We start from the raw sequence: 16,135 nt of genomic DNA on the forward strand, positions 1-16,135 counted from the left end.
TTATATCTCTCTCACGTTTTACTTGACATATTGAAGGTTTGCTTTTCTTCAGCAGCCTGTCTTTTTAATTAATTGCACTCACCTGATATTTGCCTATAACTAGGCTTCAGGAAGTAGAGCAGGTATCTTTTGACAAAGAGCGCATGCGCTTGAAACGCGTCAAGATATCTCAGAATTTGTGAAGTGCCACAGTCTTGTACCATTTTAGAGGGTTTGTACAATAAAGTCTGCTGTTTTTCCAACTGCTGGATCACTTCGTCTTTTCTAGAGCAGGAATCATACAGTACATTCTAGACTTTTGTATATAAAGATTACGGTGATTTAATTGATTAAAAAACAAACAAACACCAAAGGAATTTGTAGGTATTTATTTAAAAATATAAAAATAAAATTATATATGCCATTTATATGTGTCAAAATTAAGTGTACCCTCTGCTCTTATACCTAGTATTGTCCCCAGTGGCCCAATATTATACAAAATATTTCATACAACTGTTAATTAGTCTTTAACTTCAACCACAGGAATAGTTTCCCCTCTCTTCTTTGGAATCTGTGATATTGTTGGGGTGCATCCTGCATGAACATCTTGGTAAGAAGGCTGATAAAGTGGGGATCAAAAGTTTGGGCACCCCAGGTAAAAATTTGTATTAATGTGCATAAAAAAGTCAAGGAAAGATGGAAAAATCTCCAAAAGGCATCAAATTACAGATTAGACATTCTTATATGTCAAGAAAAGTTAGATTTGATTTCCATCATTTACACTTTCAAAATAACAGAAAACAAAAAATTGGCGTCGCCAAAAGTTTGGGCACCCTGCAGAGTTAATATCTTGTATTGCCCCCTTTGGCAAGTATCACAGCTTGTAAACGCTTTTTGTAGCCAGCCAAGAGTCTTTCAATTCTTGTTAGAGGTATCTTTGCCCATTCTTCTTTACAAAAGTCTTCCAGTTCTTTGAGATTTCTGGGCTGTCTGTCACGCACTGCTCTTTTAAGGTCTATCCATAAATTTTCAATTATGTTGAGGTCAGGAGATTGTGAAGGCCATGGCAAAACCTTTAGTTTACGCCTCTAGATGTAATCCCCCGTGGATTTCGAGGTGTGTTTAGGATCATTATCCATTTGTAGAAGCCATCCTCTCTTTAACTTCAGCTTTTTCACAGATTGCATCAAGTTAGCATCCAAAATTTGCTGAAATTTTATTGAATCAATTTTTCTTTCTACTCGTGAGATGTTCCCTGTGCCACTGGCTGCAATACAACTCCAAAGCATGATTGATCCACCCCCATGCTTAACAGTTGGACAGAGGTTCTTTTCATTAAATTCTGTTCCCCTTCTTCTCCAAACGTACCTTTGCTCATTCCGGCCAAAAAGTTAAATTTTAACCTCATCGGTCCACAGAACGTGTTTCCAAAATCCATCAGGCTTGTCTATATGTTCATTTGCAAAGTTCAAACACCGATTTTTGTGGTGAGGATATAGAAGAGGTTTTCTTCTGATGACTCTTCCATGAAGACCTTATTTGTACAAATATCTCTTTATAGTGGAATTGTGTTCCACAACTCTAGTGTCTGCCAGATCTTTCTGGAGGGATTGTGCAGTCAAACATAGGTTTTGAATTGTTTTTCTCACAATCCTGCAAGCTGTTCTGTCTGATATTTTTCTTGGTCTTCCAGATCTTGCTTTAACTTCCAATGTTCCTGATGACTGCTATTTCTTAATTACATTCCAAAAAGAGGATATTGGCATCTGAAAATGTTTTGCTATCTTCTTATAGCCTTCTCCAGCTTTGTGAGCGTCAACTATTTTCAGTTTCAGATTTCTAGACAACTGCTTAGAAGAACCCATGGTGCTGATTGTTGGGGCAAGGTCAGATGAGTCTGAACATTTAAAACCTTTGAGATTGACATCACCTGGTCTTTCCATTTGATAATTGAGAACAATCCATGACACTGGCAGGTCTCAGCTTTGCAAAGGGGACAGTGCATGCTATAAATTCTGCAGGGTGCCCAAACTTTTGCAGATGCCATTTTTTGGTTTTCTGCTATTTTGAAAGTGTAAATTGATGGAAATAAAATGTAACTTTGGTTGACATATTATAAGAATGTCTAATCTTTAAGTTGATGCCTTTTGGAGATTTTTACATCTTTCCTTGGCTTCTTTATGCACATTAATACAAATTTTTACCTGGGGTGCCCATACTTTTGATCCCCACTGTTTGTGCTCAAGAGCAACGGGATAGCCCTAATAAAACTTGGATGGGAGCTCAGAAACCCCTTGAATATAACAACATATAATGTGATTTGAGGGTTAATCTTGAGAATATCCATCAAGCTTAAGGACCATCATGTCTGTTTGGATTTAAAAACAAACAAGAAATTGGGCACAACCCTTTCCTAGATTTCTTCTAAAAGCTGTTTTTATGTCTTTGTTCCTCAGGCTATAAATTAAGGGGTTAAGTATGGGGACCATTGCAGTATTAAATAGTGAAAAAAGTTTTTTTGAACCCATGCTTTTACTTGGCACTGCATACTGGAAGGTCAAAGTTGTGTAAAGCAACATAATGACTGTGAGGTGTGAGGAACACGTGTAGAAGGCTTTTCTTCTACCAATACTGGAACGGATCTTTAGTATGGTTATAAGGATATACATGTAGGAAATAAAGGTAAGAATAAATGGGGAAATAATATAGATGATCATTCCTTGTATAAGGGTCAAATTTTCAAGTAAAAAATTGTAACTGCAGGCAATGTCCATGAAGGGAACAAGGTCACAGAAAAAGTGGTCAATTTCATTGGAAGAATAGCAAAAGATCATGGATATTATCCAAAGGTAAGGAATGACTTGAATAAACCCAAAAATCCAACAAAAAGAGGCCAATAGAAGACATGTCTTGAGGTTCATAATAATGTTATAATACAGAGGCCTACAAATAGCTACATATCGATCATAACTCATGGCTGTCAATATGAAAAGTCCTTGTCCTGATAAGGATCCAAACATGTAGGCTTGTACCATACAGGCCACATAGGGCACCATGTTATCTCCAGTGATGAAGATTTGAAAAGTCTTATGTAGGGTGACAGTGGGAGACATCATGTCCACTATAGACAAATTAGCAAGGAAGAAATACATGGGAGTGTGAAGATGAGAGTCCAGGCAGACCAGGAGGAAAAGACTCATATTCCCGACAAGAACAATGAGATAAATGAGTAAAACCAGAACAAATATAGGAGCCTGGAGCTCAGGATCATCAGATATCCCCTTTATAATGAAATATGTCATTGTTTGATTGGGCTTAATGTTTCTCATTGGTATCAATAAAGTTCTATGATGTCACCTAAAGCAAACAAATAATAGACGATGAATTCTTCACAAGAACCTCTACCACATCATCTTGACTACATGCATCTTTCAACACATCATCCCTGGTGGTTTGCCACACGTTTTCATCAAGAAACTGTCTGTAATATTACTTATCACTGTATGGTTGCATTATTTAGGCACTGGGCGCGACTATTGTGTGGTCAGTATATTGGCAGTATAATTCCCTGATGTGAAGATTTGCTTTGAGTGTTCCATGTCTTATAAATGGCTATGTGTTTAAAGGGGTACTCCGGTGCCCAGCGTTTGGAACAAGCTGTTACGAACGGTGGAGCCGGCGCCTGGAGCTCGTGACATCATAGCCCCACCCCCTCATGATGTCACGCCCGCCCCCTCAATGAAAGTCTATGGGAGGAGGCACGACGGCTGTCACGCCTCCTCCTATTGACTTGCATTGAGGGGGAGGGGCGTGACATCATGAGGGGGCGGGACTATTGCATCACGAGGTTCCAGCGCCGTCTCCAAAATTCAGAACAGTTTGTTCCAAACGCTGAGCAGCTGAGTACCCCTTTAAGTTAAATACTATAGAAGGCTATGTAGCCACTACATTCCCTCAATAGTAAAGCACTACTGTTATTTAGTAAAACTTTTGACATGTTATTCAGACATGTCAAAAGTTTAGAACACACTGTACACATCACAGTACACATCACAGTGATCATCCCTCTCTGCTTCCAGCTTGTATGGTGTAAAGAAGGCTCTAATACTACTGTGTGAGACTGGCATGCGAAATTTCGCATATGCGAAAATTTGTATATGCTAATTTAGGCATATGCTAATTTTTGCTTATGCTAATTTTTTTATATGCTAATTTTCGCATATGCTAATTTTCGCATACATGGAAATAAAACGCTAATATTACGAATATGCGAATTTAGCGAATATATGCCGAATATTAGTCCATATATTTGCAAAATATTGCGAATTCGAATATGGCCTATGCCACTCAACACTAGCTATTACTAACTGGACAACATGTAACAAAAGTTTTACCAAATGACAGTAAAGCTTTAGGCCTTGCTGCATTTATTCTGTTGTTGATAAATGTCCCCATAGTGTATTAAATTGCCATCATTATTCAGTAAAAATCTATTTACCTGATGATCTGGTAAGTCCTTGTAACCTGTCCTTGTAAGAGGGTGAAATAATTTACGAAATTCATATCTATGCCTGATTGTCTTTTATAGAGTATGTACTGTAGAATTTGTAAAAAATAAAAATAAATAAATAACAGAGTGTGCTTACCGTAAGTCATTCTTTGTCCATTAATTATTGAAAGTGCTTGAAAACCTGGTGGCTCAAGAATTTTGAACTCCATAAAAAAAACACTTTTGGTTTTGTTTCATTCCGTTTAAAAACAAGAGGCAAGAAAAGCTTTCAGACGCATCCCAAGCAAGTGGCTCAGGATCGCTAAATTATCCGTGATTATGATGAGCCATGAAGGTGAAACACGTCTGAAATATTTTCCTGTAACAGTGTATCACCTTCTTTTAAATCAATTGAAACAAAAATAAAATGTTTTTTTATGTGTTTTTTTTCTACACTGCAGATCATTTTTAAGTATAATATGGTTCTATAATTAGATTATTATTTTTATTTTTATTTATTTTTTTGCTGATTTGCTAATATGTAAAGGTGCATCAGACTGCACCCAGGTTAATTTGTTGCTGTGATCCTGGAGTCTGTATAGAAAGTGTTTACATCAAATGGTAGGAGACATTCCGGCAAGACGTTGTTTTATTTTTTAAGGTGCAATTAAAAAATGTATGCAAAATTAATACTACTTTTAATTATTATTTAATTATTAATACTACTATTAATTATTACTTTTATAAAAAAAAAAAAACAGAAACAAATTTAGAGCTACAACTCATAAAAAATAAGTATATACAACTCATAAAAAAATAAGTACCATATTTTTCGTCATATAAGACGCTCCGGCATATAAGACGCACGTAATTTTGTAGGATAAAAATCTAGAAAATAAAGATTCTGAATCAAATACAATGTAAAGTATAGGACAGTGATCTTCAACCTGCAGACCTTCAGATGTTGTAAAACTACAACTACCAGCATGCCCGGACAGCCGTTGGCTGTCCGGGCATGCTGGGAGTTGTAGTTTTGCAACATCTGGAGGTCCGCAGGTTGAAGACCACTGGTATAGGAGGTAGTACTCACGTGTCTCCGCTGCTCCGGACCCGTCACCGCTCGTCACCGCTGCCCTGGATGTCGCCCTCCATCGCTGTCGCCGCATCCCCGGGGTGTCCCCGTCACTCCGGAACGTCTCTGCTGCCCGGTATCCTTGCTCTCCGTCGCTGCCATGATGTCGCTACGCACGCCGCTCCTATTGGATGACGGGACAGCGTGCGTGACGACGTGATGACAACGAAGGAGAGCGCCGGCCATGCAGGGGTTCCCGGCACAGAGCAGACACCGAGGAGGCAGGTAAGGTCCCTCCCGGTGTCCTGTAAGCTGTTCAGGATGCCATGATTTCACCGCGGCGGTCCCGAACAGCCCGACTAACAGCCGGGTTAGTGTTATTTTTGCTTCTGACGCGAAGGGTTAATGCAGTCTGAGGGGTTAATACAGGGCATCACCACGATCGGTGATGTCCTGTATTAGCCGCGGGTCCCGGCCGTTGATGGCCGCAGGGACCGCCGCGATAGGGGTGTATTCGCGGTATAAGAGGCACCGACTTTCCCCCCCCCCCAGTTTTGGGGAAGAAAAAGTGCGTCTTATACGGCAAAAAAAACGGTATATACAGATACGAAAACACGAGAGGAGAGGAAAGCAGCGCCCGTGTTTGGGGGGCCCAATACATGGCTTTATAATAAATGATGATGGGCTCTATTATGGATCCTGCCTCATTGACTAAAAGTCCTTTATTCATATCTTCTGTACAGACATATAGAAATATATATATATGAACACTAACAGAGTCAGTTACCATACAACTCAAGTGCTGTCCATGGATGTGATATTATTGTAAGCTTTGGAGCTCGGCGACTTTATATGGTATTTTTTATGACTATAATGAGTCCCTCTGTTCTTTAAAAGTCCATTGGGATACAATACAGTTAATTTAAATTTTGTGATTTTTTTAAACATTTATATTAAATGTATTACTGATATGCACACACTAGTCACTTTATTAGGTACAACTGTTTAATTGCGTGTTAAGACAGATAGCTAATCAGCCAATCACATAGTAACTCAATTCATTTAGGCATGTAGACGTGGTCAAGGCCACTTGATGACTTTAAATCCGGGCATCATCATGGGGAAGATAGAGGATTTAAGGGACTTTCAATGTGGAATGGTTGGTGGTGCTAGATGGGCTGGTCTGAGTATTGCAGAAACGGATCTACTGGGATTTTCACGCACAACTATCTGTAGGACTTACAGAGAATGGTTCGATAAAGAGAAAATATATAACGAGTGGCCGCTGTGTGAAAAAAATGCCTTTTTGGTTTCAGAGCAGAATGGGCAGATTGGTTAGAGATGATAGAGGAAACAGTAACTCAAATTCAGTGGTCCCTCAAGTTACAAAATTAATTGGTTCCAGGATGACCATTGTATGCTGAGACCTCTGTGAAAATTAAAGGGGTTATCCAGGAAAAAACTTTATATATATATCAACTAACTCAAGAAAGTTAACCAGATTTGTAAATTAGAAGGAAAACTTGTGTGTGCAGCTCACAACCAACGTCCGAGGTGGTTATAAAGATCGAGCCCCACCGATCAACATATGATAAAAAAAATAGTAGTAATATTTTAACCACACCTCAAGGATGATACACAATGAATAAAAATTACAGACAGTTTGATTGATATGAATGCAAAAAAAAAAGATTTATTAAACAATGTTAATCACAATATAAAAACAATTAAAATAAATTCATAAAACACAAAAAAATATAGCACTGATATCTGCCATCTGGGCACCAATGGCTAATTTTTTTTTCAATATTATTCATTATTAAATATTAGTGCTCTAATTTTTGTAGCCATTGGGGCTCAAATGGCAGATATCAGTGCTATATTTTTTTGTGTTTTATGAATTTATTTTAATTGCTTTATATTGTGATTAACATTGTCTAATAAATCTTTTTTTTTTCATTGTTTAATTCATTGTGTATCATCCTTGAGGTGTGGTTAAAATATTACTACTAGGTTTGTAAATTAATAAAAAAAAAATCTTAATCCTTTCAGTACTAATTGGCTGCTGAAGTTGAGTTGTTCTTTTCTGTTTAAGGGCTCTCTGATGACACCTGTCTCGGGAACTGTCCAGAATAGAAGCAAATACCCATAGCAAACCTCTTCTACTCTGTGCAGTTCCCGAGACAAGCAGAGATGTCAGCAGAGAGCACTGTTGCCAGACAGAAAAGACCAACTCAACTTCAGCAGCTGATAATTATTGGAAGGATTAATATTTTTTTAATGGAAGTAATTTGCAAATCTGTTTAACTTTCTGGAGCCAGTTGATACAGATAAAGCAAGTCCTTACATATAAAAGGAAGAAAGATCTGCTGGGAGCTGTAAATTACTGGACCTGTGTGGCAGATGACTCAGACCGTACCAGGGAGCAGAGTCTAAGGTGCCGCTGGTTTTCAACAGAGCCCGCCACAAAGCGGGATGGACTTGTTGCCGCAGTTGGCACCCAGGTCGCTACCCCTGGCACGGCTCGACCACACAGGCGGCTGAGGAGATCTGAGGCACAGGAGTCTGGATAGCAGAAGGTCAGGGCAGGTGGCACAGTAGCGTAGTCAAGACGTAGCAGGAGTTCAGTAGGCAGGCAGCAGAGGAGCAAGGTCAAGTCACAAAGCAAAGGATCAAAAACACAGCAAGGCAATACTGAGGAACGCTTTCTCTAAGGCCCAAGGCAACATAGATCCGGCAGGGGAAGTGAGGAGGGTGGAGGAATTTATAAATAAGCCACAGGTGAATTACACTAATGAGCATACTGGCCCTTTAAATCTTAAAGCTCAGACGCGCGCTCCCTAGGGGACGGGGACACGCAGGCTGGAGTAGAGAGGAAGAGGCAGGAGAAACACCCGGAGAGTGACAGACTGGGGCATGTCCCACGATGCGAGTCCCACCCCTGTCGGCAGCAGCAGGTAAGGTGACCATGCGCTCACGACCAGCGTATGCGGCCAGAGTGCATAATGTAACACTATGTAGAGGAGAAGAGCTTCTTTAGGGTCCTGTACAGTGCCCAAAGTGTCCCAAAAAATATAAAATAAAGCTGCCCCACGTGAAGCAGCTAACCCTGTCACAGGTAAATAGTATAGAAAATGTAATACCTCCCTGTACTGTAGGGGGCGCTACCAGACAGCCAGTCAGTTCATACGCTTCAGCAATATAGGGGTTTTTACCAGTGAAATGCCCATTCTGATTGGTTGGTTCTTCCGGCCATTGACACGTTTTGCAGATCTGGACTGTCTGTACATTGTATGTTGAGTCTGGTTTCAAGTTACAATCGCGCAGAAAAGACCATTGTATGTTGAAACTATTGTACGTTGAGGCCATTGTAAGTTGAGGGATCACTGTAACCACCCGTTACAACCAACGTATGCAGAATACCATGTCTGGTGAAACCAGAGATTCGCACCATGGATATGCAGTTTATAAATCTGCAGCAGCTGGGTGATGTCATATGGACCAACATGTTTTCGGCACCTGGCTTTGCAATGGGCTGTATGAATAACCTTAGACAAGCTCAATAGGGAAAAACACGTAACAAAGTTTTGCAACAAGTAAATCCCTCAATAGTATGGCACTGATTGGAGAAACTCTCAGCACATAAACAAACAAAGAAAATGGAGTCACTTATAGCCAAAAATGGCACTTAATTTGGCAATATAAAAAGTCACATGAGAGTAAAATCAATTATGTATGTATGTATCAAGCATCGAAAAATTGTGATGTCACCGGATATGACCAAAATTGGAGATTTTCCTATTCTAGGTGACGGAAAATATAGATTTTATGAAAGACAGGAGGCGAGCATTATAGTGCATTTCTTTCTTTACTGCAGGCAAATAGCAGCAACATTAAAACGTTTTTCAATAGTTAACAAGAAAACTTTGAGGTATACAGGTGTTCTAATCATAGGTAAGCACAACCTAGAATGCTGTATCTAGTAGTAACCAATGAGCATGTAGCCCAGGTCATATAAGCTCTGGACTGACTAAAATATCCCTCTTTCTTTGATGAACCAACAATAAACAAATACTTATATGAAGAAACAATATAGACGATAAAGTTCATAGAACAACTGGAATAACTTGAAGGTTGAAATTCTTCTGTAAGGAAGTATCAGGTGGAAGAAGAAAATTCATTCATCTATGAATCTGAAGAAAGACTTGAGCAAGGAACGAGAAGACGATCCAAAAGGAATAGAAGTAACTTAGGAAGGTCCACATGTCCTGACGACTAGTAGGCTGAAATAAAATAAAAGTCATTAATGGGTGGGATAATGCTCGCCTCCTTTCTTTCATAAAATCTATATTTTCCATCACCTAGGATAGAAAAATCTAAAATTTTATGACAAGACAGGAGGCATTCGCATTATAGTGCATGTTCAAAGCTTAAAAAAAAAATATATATATATATATACACCATAAAATCTAAACATAAATAACAAAATAATCACAAATATAGAAAAATTAAATGTATCACAGAGGGGTACACATAATTAAAATATAGCTTTTAATGGATAATTTAAAACAAAAAAAAAACACAACACACTTGGTGTAAGGACACCCTTAAAAGAGGGCACTGAGGACTAGTGCCCTGTCACAGGGATTAACAGTCTATAAAGGTGATGTATGTCTGTAAAAGGGTTATATGGGAGAGTAGGGCCAGGACAGGTAAAGAGTCCCTAGTTGACCCTATTGGGAAGATGTAGTGAGGTCTACCCCTACTCCCACAGGGACTGTCAGGGCACTCGCCCTAAAAAGAGCGACCCCTGCCCCGAGCTGCCCCTTGGACTACACCCTAGAAATCCCTAGGTGATATATGTAACTTCCTTGCACTGGCATCACCCGACACGTTTCTCCCACATCGGTGGCTTCCTCAGGGGTTAACCAGGCAAATAACAACAGTAGTTTAAAATAACACAAGGAAAAAAGAGTGATATCACCAAAAAATACACGAGTGCATAAGAACATAAATCACACACAGTGTATAAAACAACATAAAGTGAACCATAGACTAGTGAGTATTGGCATATAGCACATACCTGGTCCGGTGAGTGATGCTATCTATCTATGCCGTGTACCTGGGGGTAGTTGTCCACCCACAGGTGTATACTCACAAACAAGTCTCTTTGAGCTGCAGTGGCGGTTTCCCTGCATGCGTTCACCACAGTGGTGGTAATGCGTTGCCTCGGGTGTCCTAGGCTAATATGCCAGGGACTGCCGGGTTATTTATCTGTATCCAGATCAAGCTAGAGTGCGCGCGAGCTCCGGCGTCACACGCCACTTCCGGTGACTCGTCGTCACTTCCGGGGGCGTGTCATAAGACTCCGGGCATCGCTCGTGAACAGGGCATGCAACAGTGTCTCTCGCTCCTCCCAATGACTGCACGTCATATCCAGGGGAGCGTCTATGGACACCGGGCATCCCTCTTTGCCAGGCAGCGCCCAATGACGTGGCGGCGCTGCCGACAACTTAGAAAATACAAACGGTATTTGGCCATGATCAGCGGCAACAGGCTAGTGTCTGAGAACCTTTATCAGGACAGTCAATGGTTGCAGTGCCTTACAACAGAGGCCCTGATAATGATCACATGCAAATACAGGCACTAAAAACTGCAGTGCCTTAAATAAGAGGATAGATAGATCAGACTAGTAGATATAGTCATCCAAACGTATAGCCCAAATAAGATTGTAGAATGACAATCTGTAATTATTGGGCTCAGGGATAAACCATCCGGGAAAATTGGGAGAATTAGGTAAAAAATCATCACAATGGGGCGAGATATCCCTTTAGAATATAGAGGACTTGGGAGGGAGTTGGTTATGGTACCTTAATCTAGGAAACAAGCATAGCTCAGGGCTTCGTTTAGACCACTTGGAGCCTGCGTCTGTAGGTGGAATATCCACCAAGTTTCCTTTTGGAGGACCAATTTGTCCCAGTCCCCGCCTCTTACTAGAGGTCTAATCAATTCCATTCCTACAAACCTTAGACAATGCGCATCTCCTCTATGTTGACAGTTAATATGCCTAGCTAGAGGTTTGTCAGCTTGGTTTCTAATGTCTCGCAGGTGTTCCCCTATTCTCCTCCTGAACTCCCTGATGGTCTTACCAATATATTCCATACCACATTTGAAGGTTGCTTTGTATATAACCCCTTTGCTGCGACAATTAATGAAGTCTCGTATCGAGAGAACCTGTCTGGTGTTAGTACTGAAGAAGGACTTTGTGACCTCTATGTATTCACAGGCGATGCAGCCACTGCATCGAAAGCATCCCTGTATTTGCCTATCCAGCCAGGTTCCTTGTGCCCGAGGAGGCGCATAGTGACTCTTCACAAGCCTGTCCTTGAGGCTTTGACCCTTTCTGAGGGAGATTTGAGGATGTGGACCCAAGACACCCTTCAAGTCTGGGTCCATCCTAAGAATTTCCCAGTGATTATTGAGAATCCTTTTAACTTCTTGTGTCCCTCCATCAAAAGTGGCCACCAATCTAATGATGTTATCAGATTCAGTGTTGGGGGGTTTCGGTACCAATAGTCCTACCCCCTCTCTATAGGATACCCCCTCTCTAGAAACCTTTGCCGCAAATCCGCGGCCTGTTTCTTGAATTCCTCTGAGGAGGAGCAGTTGCGCTTCATTCTAAGATATTGCCCATTCGGAATGCCTCGCTTGAGTGGCACAGGATGATGACTGCGTCACTCTAACAGGGAGTTTGTAGACGTGGTCTTGCGGAATACTGTAGTCTGCAAACCCCCTGCTACGTCTTTCTTAATGAGGACATCCAGGAACGGCAATTCTGTTAGTGCAATTTCATAAGTAAACCTCAGGCCTACCTCGTTGTCATTAAGAGCCTCAACAAAAAGCACAAAGTCTTCCCTCGTGCCATTCCATATGACGAAAATATCGTCAATATAACGTGCCCACAGCCCAATCTTCTCCGTAAAATTAGACAATAGCTCACCAAAGACCAGCACCTCCTCCCACCAGCCCAGGTAGAGGTTCACGTATGTGGGGGCACAGGGGCTCCCCATTGCGGTTCCCCTTAGCTGGTGGAAGGTGTGCCGGTCAAAAAGAATTTTTTTTTTGGTGAGAGTAAAACAGAGCAGATCAATGACAAACTGACTGTGGGCACGGTACTGGCAACCTCTACTTTTCAGAAAATATTGTACCGCTGCTGTTCCTCGTGTATGAGGAATGCAGGAGTAAAGGGACTCGACATCAATGCTTGCCAACCAGGCATTCCCCTCAAGCGTCAGACCATCTAGTTTTTTTTAAAAGATCCGTAGTGTCTCGGGTGTATGAGGGCAATGCCGACACAAAGGGTTTCAAAATGGCATCAACATATATGCCCACATTTTGCGTGAGATTATCTACACCCGAGACAATTGGTCTGCCCTTTAGGGGAACTGTGCCTTTATGTATTTTGGGTAATGCATAAAACGTGGCCACCCTTGGGTGACGTGGTAGCAGAAAGTCAGCCTCTTCTTCACTGACTATATTCGACTCTTGAGCTTTTTTAACAATTTCCACCAGCTCACGCTGATATTGCGTGGTCGGGTCTTCTCTCAAGATCTCATAACATGTGTCATCAAGCAATAAGTCAAAGCACATCTGCCTGTATTTGTCATGATTCATGATAACTATATTGCCCCCCTTATCGGAGGGCTTTATCACACGTGATCTATTCTTTTCAAGCTTCAGTAGAGACTGCATTTCATCATGTGAAAAATTGGTATGAACCCCTGATCTCACCTGGTTCAGATCATTAATAACCAGGTTGAGAAAAACATCAACACAGGAGATGTCCCCCATTGGTGGCATTTTTTTGCTTTTGTTTTTAAGCTGTGTGAAGGGTCCTGACCCATTGGGTCGGTCCCCTTCATCCATAAGTTCAACAAGCATATCTGCACCTCGAAGGACATCCCCTGGTAATCCCAATTCCTGAGCACGTCGGCGCTCACAGTTAGCATAAAACTTCTTCCAATGTAACTTCCTGGTAAAGAGATGCAAGTCCTTTACCCAATTGAATTTGTTAAATGCTGAAGTTGGCACAAAACCCAAACCTTTGCTTAACAGACACATCTCTGATTCAGTTAGACTATGATCAGATAAATTAATAATTTGCAAGGCTGAGGTATTCAGTTGTTGCGATTCCGTAGGGGGTATGTGGTGTATTGGGGAGGGGGGTCTGTCTAAAAAAGGACCTTGTTCCGAGGATGCTCCGCCTCGGCCTCCTCTATTTGGCCCTCTCATTAGTACAACTAATATGTATTATGACGCTCATATTCATTCATATTCATGAGCGGCGCTGACGTCAGTGTCTGTTAGCCCGCAGAAGCACCGCCTTTGCCAGTTACAGCCGGATATACACAGAGATTAAAACTACAATTGCGGGCGAACGGCGGTGCGGATCAGACAAAGGTAGGGCTCGTTTTAATCAGCGTCTCCCGCACTATCCACCAGTACATGTGGATAGTGCAGGAGAAAATATGTGACAGTTTTCCTTTAAAATTGCTGTTGGGAAAAGGTGCCCTTCCAATAAGAGTAATAATAATAATAAATAATAATAATTACATAACTAATATGTACAACCAGTACATGGTTAACAATTAGTTACAGTATTGCTCTGTTAAAATGTTTTTATTTGAATCAGTTTTTCACAATTTACTTTATTATTGTATTTTAATAAAACTTTTAAATTTTTTCAAACTGTTTCTATCAATTTTCATTAGTGTACCCAGTTGGGTGGTATTCTTGAGGTGTGGTTCAGATTTTTTCTTTAATTATTTATTTTCTTGGTCGGTGGGGACCGACTTGTCAACCACATATAACCTCAGATACTGGTTGTGAGCTGCACACATATCTTTATTTGTGTCTAATTTACAAATCTGTTTAACTTTCTGGCACCAGTTTATTTAAAAAAAGAAAAAAGTTTTCCACCAGAGTAGCCCTTTAATACCTTTCTTTTTGTGTAAACTAAATTTACACAGAACTCAAATAGTAATGAGGCTCTTAGTATATCTCCAGTAATATTATTGTGCTCTCACATAATATTAACACGTGCCATCTAAGAAATACAGGAACCTTCTGCCAACAGTTCTCTAAAATACGGAACTTCCTTCCATTTCTGTTGTGTCTTTTCCTATAACATCCAAACCTCTGACCGGAATGGTAACTAGTGTTGAGCGAAGTTTTCAAAAAATTGCTTTGCCGCATATTTTCAAAAATTACTTTGGAGCACAGCAGGAACTCAGCAATAACCTTAAAACTCATGTAAACCACTGTCTAAGAGCCCTTAAACTTGCATAATACTGCAAGGTCACCTAGGATTGAATGGTTTGGGGATGATTTTTCACCAACTAATATATATATATATATATATATATATATATATATATATATATATATATATATATATATATGAAAGGGAAAAGGAAAAGCACAAAAGCAGCCCTGGTAGAAGCCATGAACTGGTGATAATGATATGCCACAAGAAGGGAAGAGGAACAGCACAAAAGCAACCCTGGTCTAAGCAGTGAAGTGCTGCTGCTTTTCATTTGAGAATCAGAGATACACTGGTGATGTACTTGTGTATCTCTGTCTCTCCCATAGAGATGCATGGAGAGAGAGTGTTGACCCCGCTCTGTGCACAAGGAGAGTCTGGCACTGGGCATGAAATCATGGGGAATCCCAGTGGTCAACACCCCCCCCCCCCCCCCCATCATACACTTATCTACTATCCTATGGATAGGGGATAAGATTTAAGGCAGTAGAGTACAACTTTAATCAACACCAGAACGTAATATGACACGATAATAGATTAATAGATATAAATGTACTAAAGGCTAAACAAATTTTAACAAATTGCCCAGTCTTTAAAGGAATTAATGTTAAGCAGATTTTTTTATTTTTTTTATTTAGATGACACTGCCTACTGTTATACAGCAGAATGCCTTTGTTTAACTCTTGCCAATCTTCTGTCTAAAAGCTGTTTTGATATCCTTATTCTTAAGACTATAGATAAATGGGTTGAGCATGGGGACAATTGCCATGTTTAACAAAGAAATCCATTTTTTGTGGCCTAAGATGTTACTTGGTATAAGATACTGAAAAGTCAATGTGGCGTAAAGCAACAGGATGACTGTGAGGTGTGAGGAACACGTGTAGAAGGCTTTTCTCCGACCAATACTGGAACGAATCTTAATTATGGACCGAATTATAAAGATATAAGATGTTACAATAAGAAGAAATGGAATGATGATATATACCATAAGCCCTTGTGTTTGGGACAGTATTTCCAATATTGTAACATCACTGCAGGCCATTTCCATGAAGGGGACAAGGTCACAGCAGAAGTCGTCAATGAGGTTGGTGGAAAAACAAGAGATCTTGAATACAAACCAGACAAAGGAAATGTATTGTATAAAACCAAATATCCAACAAAATGAGACCAATAGATGACAAATCTTAAAGTTCATAATAATATTATAATTCAAAGGCCTACAAATAGCTACATATCGATCATAGCTCATGGCCATCAATATAAATATTTCATT

The 16,135-nt window shown here is 40.3% G+C and overlaps 1 protein-coding gene across 1 annotated transcript; it reads right to left on the reverse strand.

Annotated features, from left to right (window-relative positions):
• Nucleotides 1–2,357: 2,357 nt before the first annotated feature.
• LOC130291964 (olfactory receptor 5B12-like) lies at nt 2,358–3,281 on the reverse strand. The gene has a single exon (XM_056541395.1). The coding sequence runs from the start codon at nt 3,279–3,281 to the stop codon at nt 2,358–2,360; it is 924 nt and encodes a 307-aa protein (XP_056397370.1).
• Between the last annotated feature and the right edge of the window lie 12,854 nt (nt 3,282–16,135).

Source organism: Hyla sarda, chromosome 9 (genome assembly GCF_029499605.1).
Source record: "Hyla sarda isolate aHylSar1 chromosome 9, aHylSar1.hap1, whole genome shotgun sequence".
NCBI classification, from domain to species: Eukaryota; Metazoa; Chordata; class Amphibia; order Anura; family Hylidae; genus Hyla; species Hyla sarda.

Coding starts and splice junctions, on each gene's coding strand:
- LOC130291964 (XM_056541395.1), bottom strand. CDS start 3,281: ATGACATATTTCATTATAAAGGGGATATCTGATGATCCTGAGCTCCAG.